Genomic DNA, 9,294 nt, shown 5'->3' on the forward strand with positions numbered 1-9,294 from the left:
CTCCAACCAGACTTTTCAGTTATCCTTAAATCATTATCGTAGTGTATTCACATTTCTCAATTTTAATGGACTATTTTTCTTGAGTAATCACACCTTATATATAACCATTATTTGTCCTTTTTTATACCAGACATGGGTAGACTGCGCTTTCTTTAACTGTCTCACATGCAACTGCACTTAATACTGGTTGACAATGTTGTGCGAATCTTAATCATTTTGCCCAATTATTCTTAATTCCTCTAATCTTTTCAACAATTACTTTATTTTCTTATGCAAGCTATAAAAATGTTTTTAACTAGAACGGAATGAAATAGTGTTTTAATCATGAATAGTTGATTTAATGTTGCTATTTCTGTAGGTTTCTGACCACACATAAAGACACCACTTACTTAATGAATCCTCTTGGCTAGGCTAAAGTGATTAGATAAGGGATTTCACTGATGCTTAGCTTGTCTCAGGACCATCAGTACATTTGACAAATTAATGAAGAAAAGATTAACTCAATTTGACTATTTTATACAATGTATTTTAAAATACAATCATTGGCTGCACACAATGTTTAAAAAATATCTGCTTTATTATGTTTTGGTACAAAACATCTATTCATGATAATCGTATATTAAGTAGTGAATTTGTTGTTTGTCTCACTTGTCAGCCATTTGTAGAGGTCTAGAAAAGAGAGGGAATACAAAGTTAGGATGTGATGTATTAAAAATGTCAAGTGAACCAGGAATCTGTAATCTGTTTTAGGGCGATTCCTGCTTATCATGTTTAGCGTTCCTTTAAATAAAAAAATAAATAAATGCTTTTCTACCTTGAGTTTTTCCATAAATGCTTTTTTGTTGAACCTTCCAAATGCCCGAAGCATTTGAGGCGTGGGAGGTTTGGGTGCAAACAGCTCTATGCCTTTCTTTTTCTCTTCTTCTTTTAAGGCTACAGCTGGACCCTTGGCCTTCATCAGTTTCCTATCATGAGAAGAGGGAAAAACAATGTTAGTAATGCATTATTTAATACTGCAAAACAACTACAAAGTAGCAGTTGTATTAGATTTTCCCATCACTTGAACTGGGAGACCAAACCTGTTCAAGCATTACAATGCCCCTGTGCACAAAACAAGCACCAGAAAACAACTGAAGTATCAGTGATGAAGTAGTAAATATTCCTACTATTTAAAATGTATTTGTATTTGTTTAGAACACATTGTACATTTATTCTGAATAATAGAGATATAAATAGAGTTATGTCCGTAATATAACCCATAATGCTCAAATGGCTTAAAACTCACCTTCCTTTTCTGGCTAGAACTTTCTGGGATTCTGGGTAGTGAACCAGGATGTCATTAAGTTCTTTCTTATCGAGCACAAAGAGGTTAGCAAATCCATGAGCTGCCACATTCGCTGTTCTTCTGTTGCCTCCATTTGCTGAAGACTGCAGAAGACTAGAAGACCAGGTCCATTGTAGCATCACAGTCCTACATTAACACTTTAGCTGAACTGTATATTTGTATGCAGGGTAGAGAAAACTTTAATATTATAACCTCACCTGATCTCACCAAACACACAGCCTGCCTTTAATGTCACAAAAACAATCTTGTTGTCAGGCCCACCAACAACTTGCACCTCTCCAGCTTTGATGATATACATCTCTTTACCAATATCACCCTGTTAAACAAAAATGGGTAAAATCTCTTTTCATTCTGTTCCTCTTTGTTAAATATGAGCTGACAGTAACAGTGAACTTACCTTTTTGCACACAAAATCCCCTGGCAAATACACAATAGACTTCAGCCTCAGCAACATGTCCACAAGCATTTGGTTATCACATCCCTGTTGCAGCACATCAGCATCAATTGTATTATTTTTTTTGTTTGTTTGTTTCTGTCCTGATCTTTTGAACCTCAGCTAGAATAAACCAGCCTCACCTTAAACAGGTCAATTTTCTGGAAGATGGCGAGATTAATGTCCACAGCAATGGCTGTTCTCATTACCAGTGGCATTTGTTCCAGCAACTCTGACTCATCTGAGGTAAAAGTAGCAAAAAGACATTGTGCACATCAATAGGCCTCCAGATACATACTTTCAGTGTCATGGTTCTTACAGAAAGGTAAGTCTTTACAGTTAGATGTAGTTCTATGCATATTCAAATGCTCTTCTAATGTTCAGTAATTCAAAATACCAAAGCAAAAACAATTTTGTTCTCAGCCAGAAGGGGTCTCAAACTGATGAAAATATATTTTCTTACAGTCATACTGTATTCTGCACTCCAAACATGATAGATCATGGTAGCATATATTGAGTTATGAATGTATTTTGGTCATTTGGATTAGATTTGGATGCAATAATTAAAGACATAGTTGCAGTTATATTTTTATGCTAGGGACAAGAATGGTGTAAGTCCAGATCCCATGACTGTCAGAAAACTACTGCTTGACTTTAGAGCAAAGCATAAAGCTTTCAATTTCTCAGCTGTATGCTTGTATTAGATTCTCATTCATTTGTAAGTCACTTTTGGCACAAGTATCTGATTTATAAATGTAAATGGTAATGGGAAAGTACACAAAAGAGAGGTTACTGTTTTCATCTGTAATTCTCCACAATATTTGCTAATGAATGTAGGTGATTTATATTTTTCAATAAATAAATACTAAGTTAGTCAAACCACAGTGACCCTCAAGAGGATAGAGCAGTTAGGATGGACAGATGGATGGATGGATGGATGGATGGATGGATGGATGGATGGATGGATGGATACATGCAAAACCTCAATTGCAAGACAAATTCTGGACCTTTGCATAGTTAGAATTATACAAGCAGTTCCCTTTCAGGAACTCAAGCTGCGTCTGAGTGCTTTGGGAATGCGACTGCGTTGTCCATGCTCTGAATAATGAGTCTAATCAGTCAAAATGGAAGGCAGGCTGTCACTGGCAGGGTGATGTCTTGAACAGGAAGTATAAAACGCCCACGGAAAGAAGTTAGCTTCAGCTTCTGTTTGTTCATGAAGAGCTCTGTGTAAATGTAATGTTTGTCTGTCTTTTAAAAAAAAGAAAAAAATATAAAGAAGGCATTAAAGAAAACCAAGCACACTTTTTCGGCTGTGTGCTTCTTCCTGCCCCCGTTTTATTACGGGAAGGGATACACACAGCCTGTGTGTGGCGCTCTGGTTCCTGGGGTTCGCTCATGGATCTCGCAGAAGGTTTGGAGACGGGCTTGTCACTTTCTCCTTCCTCCTCTGTTTGGTCTAGCTCTCGTTCGGCTTCAGAGGCATGCCTCTCAGCAATGTCTTTCCCCATCACGAGAGCACGCAGCTCCGCCTCTCTGCCTCGTGGAGGGGGTCTTGCGAACCTGATAGTTGAGGAGCTCCTGGTGGTTGTGACGTGCCGTTCAGAAGCTGGATATAGCTTGTCCGGCCAGTAAGCATAAAGACCATCCCTCGGGCAAGCTCGTTTAGCGTTTTTTGCTCCCGGCGTCACAGCCTCCGTGTCGGGGCTTGCCATTTATCCCTGACCTGCACACCAAAGTGTCCAGGTCCTGGGCGCAGCCTTTCTTATTCTGCCCTTCAGCCCAAAGAATGCGGTTTATTCCAAGGTCCTGGGGCTTGGGGATCATGGCTATTGTGTCATGCCACGGGTTGAAGAGACGCCGGCTCACTATCTTACCCCCGGGTGTGGCATCCTCCCTTAAACCCCCGACATTACCCACCAAGCCCCTGCACACTACCTCGGCGCTGGTGGGTAAGGCTTACGCCTCAGCAGGTCAGGGCGCTGGATTTCGGTGCTACAGGCATACCAAGCCGACCTGCTGCGGGAGCTGGATAAGGGAGACCCTTTGGGCGGCCAGTTTTCTGCTGTATGGCGGATCTGAGGCCGCAAAAGAGACTGCTAAACATAACCCACCCTAATAGCCACCGAGAGACATCTGTGGTTTACCCTGTCCAAAATATCTGACAGGGACAAGGTGATGTTACACTGTCCCCTGTGGTTCACCCTATATCCCTCCTATATCACCCTATATCCCTCTTGATGTCACTCCCTGGTCATGACAGCCTGCCTGCAATTTTGACTGATTAGACTAATTATTCAGAGCATGGACAATGCAGTCACGTTCCCAAAGTGTTCCGACGCAGCGTCTCGTTCCCTCAGGAAACAAGGGTTACAGACGTAACCTAGAGACGTTCTTACCTAGCATACCCTGTGAGTCCCAGGTATAATTGTACCATGTACGGACTCTGTGCTGTACCAGCTTTGGAATACGATTTGTCACCATATAGGCTACACATGTGTCCATAGAGGCACGGAAGTATGTCTCACCAGCAGTGGCAGCCCCGATGACATCTCTCATCTGTAATATGCCATATTCACAAAAACATTGTCTGTGATTCTTCCATATTCAAAAACATTAAATTTATTTTTGGAATGCCAACCTAACAGCTGTACTATATGAGCTATAGGTTTGTTTACTGGTGAACAATTTATTCTGTGAAGTCCACAAAATAAATCTTGAGGAAAGATTTTTTAGTCAGCTTTGGAGAACATTGGGGATATTGATGACTGGATGATCCTCTGGGAATTCTACATCATCTATCTTTTACCTGTCCAATTAAACTTGAGAAGACAAAGACACCAACAAAAAAGTTTGCCAATTGAAATGTGATCTCAAAAACAGTATAAGGCTCAGGTAGTCCACCAATGTTGATTAGGGTCCGTACAGCAAAATAGTAACAGCGCAAGTACCTGCAGAAAAGAAAATGACTTTTATTCATATTTCACAAGCTATAGCATTTTCATAGTTGAAAAAGAATAAATTGGTCTTCATTTCTGTACATAAGTTACTGAATAAATCAACACTAAAGCTGTAAAAAAAAAAAGAACAAAAAACAGAGAGACAAAATGTCTACCTGGCCAAGAATGATGGACAAAAAAAATGCACCAAAAAAATAGCTGGTCATCTGAAAGATTTGACCAAATAAGGTGTCGGGAAAAGGTAGCTCTGCAATCATCAGCAGGGTTTTCTCTGAGTAGAAGAAACACCTCAGGTAGCTATTAGAATACAAAAATCCAAAAACGGCTAATGCTATTAAATTGTTTATTACGATATTTTGAATGAGAATTATTCAACACCAGATCTGGATTCATCATGATGTTTTAAAGCAGTTAAAAGTAGCATTGTTGAAAAAATACACCCTTAAAAAAATAGTCTTTGATAAAAAAATGATTGGATATGCATGCTTAAAATTCAAAAGCCTGCATGAACTATAGGTACAATGAAGTGCTCATATTTTTCGTAAGGCACATGAAAAAATTAAAAAGTATACTGACGTACGCATTGCCCTGGCCACTGTAGACCCACTTGGTTGTACCAATGCCTTGGTATGCAGATGCCACATAGTAAAGGCAAGAGTTGATATGAAGAGCGAACAGGAGATACCCAATAGTACGAATTACTCTGATAAGGAAACCAGATAGAATTAAAAGCATTATCAAAAACTTAAATGTATGTGATTGTGATTCCGTACCTCCAGATGTATGCCTTTGTCATGATGCCCTCAAGCCGATCACTGAACTCAAAAAAAGCCTCAAACTTAAAAGAGATAGGATCAGTGATTATTCCAAAAAAGAAAACAATAACACTAACAAAACAGAATGATTTTAGGTATAACAAACCCTCATGATGCGATTGATTCTAAAAATGGACTGGAATCCAAATGGAAAATACAACAAATCCAGGGGTATGACTGATATTACAGCATTCTGAGCAGAGAAAATGAAGATCAATTAAAGTATTTTAAAATATTATTAAGTTTCTCACTGAATTTTTTTTTTTAATGTTGTTTTTTTAATACCTGAAACTTTGTGGAGGCTCTGTAATTCTTTTTAATAACAGCTTGGTCATACTGACAAAATGAAACAAATTTAATTTTAACAAGTAAATGATACAAAGTGAATGCAATTTGTGTTGAGACACAAATAATTGTAGGAAGATACTTTAATTTATGCTTACAATGATATCTCCAGCTTTGCAGAACTGCAGCCTTGGTTGGAAAATGATCATATCGATGATGTATATCAGGTCAGCTATAACATCAACAGTAAACCACAGCGGTACTGAGGTAGGAGTGTGACAGGGGAAGGTCATACGAACTGGTATGAACCAAAGATTGTAGCTGAAGGCGATAGTCACCAGGCTAAGCCAAGTGATGTAGCGCCGATCTAGAGATGGTCAGGTAGATCAGTGAACATTTTGGGAGAATCAGAAATAGCAACTATTAAATATACTGCATTTGTATGTAAAGTGGATTTACATTAGTTTATTGATGATGTGTATAACCTGTGAATGAATCTATGGATGTGCCCAATACTTTATCCATTCTGTCTTCAATAGGTTTCAGGACTGTATCTATACAGGTGCATCTGATTATCGGACAAAGAGAAAGCATTTTTTCCTTGGCTTCTTCAACTTGTCCTTTCCCTTCTTCCTTCTTCACTTCTTTCTTCTCTTTCTTTTCCTCAGCATTTGTGGCTGCTTTCTTTGCCTCCTCCTCCTCCTTTTTGATTCTCTCTGCCTCTTCTTTTCTTTTTCTCTCTTCCTCTTGCTTTTTAAAGAAATCCTTTTTTCTCATAACAGGTGCTAGTTTAAGCAAAATAGCCAGCAATAGTGAGAGTAGATAATGGTAGTGCTAAAATATTTAAACAATGATTAAAATAAATAAATAAATAAATAAATAAATAATAATTAAAATAGATAGATAGATAGATAGATAGATAGATAGATAGATAGATAGATAGATAGATAGATAGATAGATAGATAGATAGATAGATAGATAGATAGATAGATAGATCTTTAAAACATTTATTCATGTGAAATGTTTTTGTACTCACTGACTGGAGGGCTGTGCTCAGGTGATGAGGTGTAGGGGTCTATGACTTTTTCTTTGTACAGTTGTGTACGTTGTCGCATCTGGTTGATTATCTTTCGAAGCTGGGCATCGGAGTACCTATTTATTACAACTGGACATGGTGCAGATGGCTGTGGTTCTTGCCTAAATTAGACAAGAAAGGAAAACAATTCTGTTAAGCTAAAAAACCTTGTTAATTTTTTTTTTGCTTTTAGGATTTAAATGTATATTTATCCTTCTCCAGCTGAACGAGACTGTTGGTGACACTGAAGGATAAATGTGGGGATAGATTCTTCATTACAGTAACAATCACTGCAGCATTCCCATCACTTTAATTTAGGCTTTTCTTTTCTTTTTTATCCTCTTGTCTTGTTGCTTAAAATGTAAGTAGCTCCCCCAGCAGCTACTTAAGTCCCTTAAAGCTGCAAATCTCATAATCTCCTCTTTGCTCCTCACCTTAGTAATCCTTCTGCTTTCTGGTAAACAGATAGAGACCCTGAGGGTAATGTTTGTGTTTGCTGAATACAAGATTGCTGAACTATTTGAAATCACTTAACAAATATATTTACTCATTAAATCATAATGGGCAGAGGAATACACCAGTCTATGGCAGTACACATTTCACACACACACACACACACACACACACACACACACACACACACACACACACACACACACACACACACCATCTACCTGCTGGCATGTTTTTGAAAGCCAAGAGTAAACCTTAGAATTTGGAGACCTTGACATATGTGGAGGGCATGTGGAATGCCACAGAGACTATAAGATCACTGGAAAAGGCTTAAGATTATTGTGCATGGCTGTGTGTTGCATGTGCAGGGAAATAACTGCTACAAGTTTTCCAGTCTTACTCTTCAGCATGTGGCTGCTCTTTTTCAGTCTTGGAGAGTTTCTCTTCTGGTTTTGGCGAAGCAGCAGGTGCAGGTGTCAGGGCTGGAGCTGGTTAAACACAGAAATAGGACACATGAGCCAGAGAGGGGTTTTCCTCCACTGTGTGATTACTGGCAGTGCTCCGTCAGGCAGTGTTTTCACCTCCACAGATGGAACACAGATGGAAAAATGTTTAACAGGAATGCCTATACCTGAATCTGACCACGTTATCAACACTACCACAGAACAATATGAAGAACAAAAGAAACACATTGGTTTAAGTTTAACTTCTTTTTTTTAAGATAGCTAGCGGGAAAAATCCTTTAGATGTTTTGTTGGGTTTATGGAGCAGTATTCCGAGTTTAATAGCAGTTGACTCACCAGGGGTTTCTTCTTCTTTCTTGGCTTCAGTTTCTTTGACTGCAGGCTTTTCATCCTAAAAGTTGCAAACACCAACTTTTCTGATTCGGACCATTTTGAAATTAATTCTTTTTTATCATTTTTATAGTATTCATTAGGGTCATTATAAAGGAGAGATAATGATGAACTCACACAAGACATTAATACAGGACAGACACTTGAGACAAAAAAAAATGCCATGATTAAGGCATATTCATTCTCAGCAACTAATTAGTTAATGCACATAACTATAACATTATGGCATACCAAGTTACATATATCAGTAGTCGTGAAGTTGGTGCGTCCTACCTTAATTGGCTGAGTTTGTAAAGGTGGTTTAGGAGTTAGGTTAGGCGCTGGTGTTACAGAAGCTGGGGTGGGTGCTGGTGGTCCAGGCGCTGGGGTAGGTGCTGGTGTTGTGTCTGATGAAGGAGCTAGCACAGGGCCCCTTATTAGCTTTTTGAATTTGCGAAACATATCAGTAACCAACTGCTTCTGTTGCTGTCTGAAGGTCCTTTAAACACTTATCCTTTAGCTGCTGAATAAAGCTACAGTCCTCCTTACACAAGGGCCTGATTAGTGCTTTTAGACCTCTAATCCTCACTCATACTTACTCCTCCTACAATGTCAACTAAGGCTATATGCATGCGTTTCTTGTTTGGTAAATTGCATAGTTCTCCGTAGCCTTTTTGGTTTATTTTCAATATGTTATGTTTAAATAAGTTATGAAACAGGTTATTAAAAACCCAGATGGTTGGCACACAACCCAAAAAAAAAAGGGTTTTGTTAGCACTAATTACAGCTAATTATATAAGGAGACCATAATCAATATTACATTTAGACATGGTTTAGACTTTTAAATTGAATTACATTTAATGGAGGGATGTGACAAATTCTGCCATTTTCTTTATTGTGATACACTGGCGGTGTATATGGTGAAAAAATGAAGCACAGATGGGATGCTAATCCATCACAGGGCATTATGAACACATTTTGACACTATTATTTCTAATAGGTAATTAGACATAGCTAATCAGGCATGCTTAGGACCAAACCACCTTCAACCCTAACCCTGGTCAGCCTTTGCATTTATACGCAACTTATGAAAA

At 38.5% G+C, this 9,294-nt stretch overlaps 1 protein-coding gene across 3 annotated transcripts; it reads right to left on the reverse strand.

The window, feature by feature from the left end:
* Positions 1-553: 553 nt before the first annotated feature.
* On the reverse strand, positions 554-8,763 carry LOC124384122 (cyclic nucleotide-gated cation channel beta-3). 3 transcript variants are annotated; one of them, XM_046846686.1, is made up of 18 exons: positions 8,495-8,763; positions 8,168-8,222; positions 7,768-7,855; positions 6,876-7,036; positions 6,324-6,623; positions 5,997-6,205; positions 5,839-5,889; positions 5,660-5,746; positions 5,512-5,576; positions 5,319-5,441; positions 4,894-5,035; positions 4,178-4,337; positions 1,922-2,019; positions 1,743-1,826; positions 1,543-1,661; positions 1,286-1,471; positions 815-965; positions 554-669 (listed from the first exon to the last, which is right to left on the reverse strand). In XM_046846686.1, the coding sequence occupies exons 1-18, from the start codon at positions 8,660-8,662 to the stop codon at positions 652-654; spliced, it is 2,265 nt and encodes a 754-aa protein (XP_046702642.1). In that variant the 5' UTR covers positions 8,663-8,763; the 3' UTR covers positions 554-651. The 3 variants fall into 3 exon arrangements, with proteins under 3 accessions (XP_046702642.1, XP_046702641.1, XP_046702643.1); XM_046846685.1 differs by lacking the exon at positions 4,894-5,035 and adding an exon at positions 4,588-4,729 and having other exon boundaries at positions 8,495-8,761; XM_046846687.1 differs by lacking the exon at positions 4,894-5,035 and adding an exon at positions 4,588-4,729 and having other exon boundaries at positions 1,286-1,438; positions 8,495-8,757.
* Between the last annotated feature and the right edge of the window lie 531 nt (positions 8,764-9,294).

The sequence above is a fragment of the Silurus meridionalis genome, chromosome 4 (assembly GCF_014805685.1).
Source record: "Silurus meridionalis isolate SWU-2019-XX chromosome 4, ASM1480568v1, whole genome shotgun sequence".
NCBI lineage: Eukaryota > Metazoa > Chordata > Actinopteri > Siluriformes > Siluridae > Silurus > Silurus meridionalis.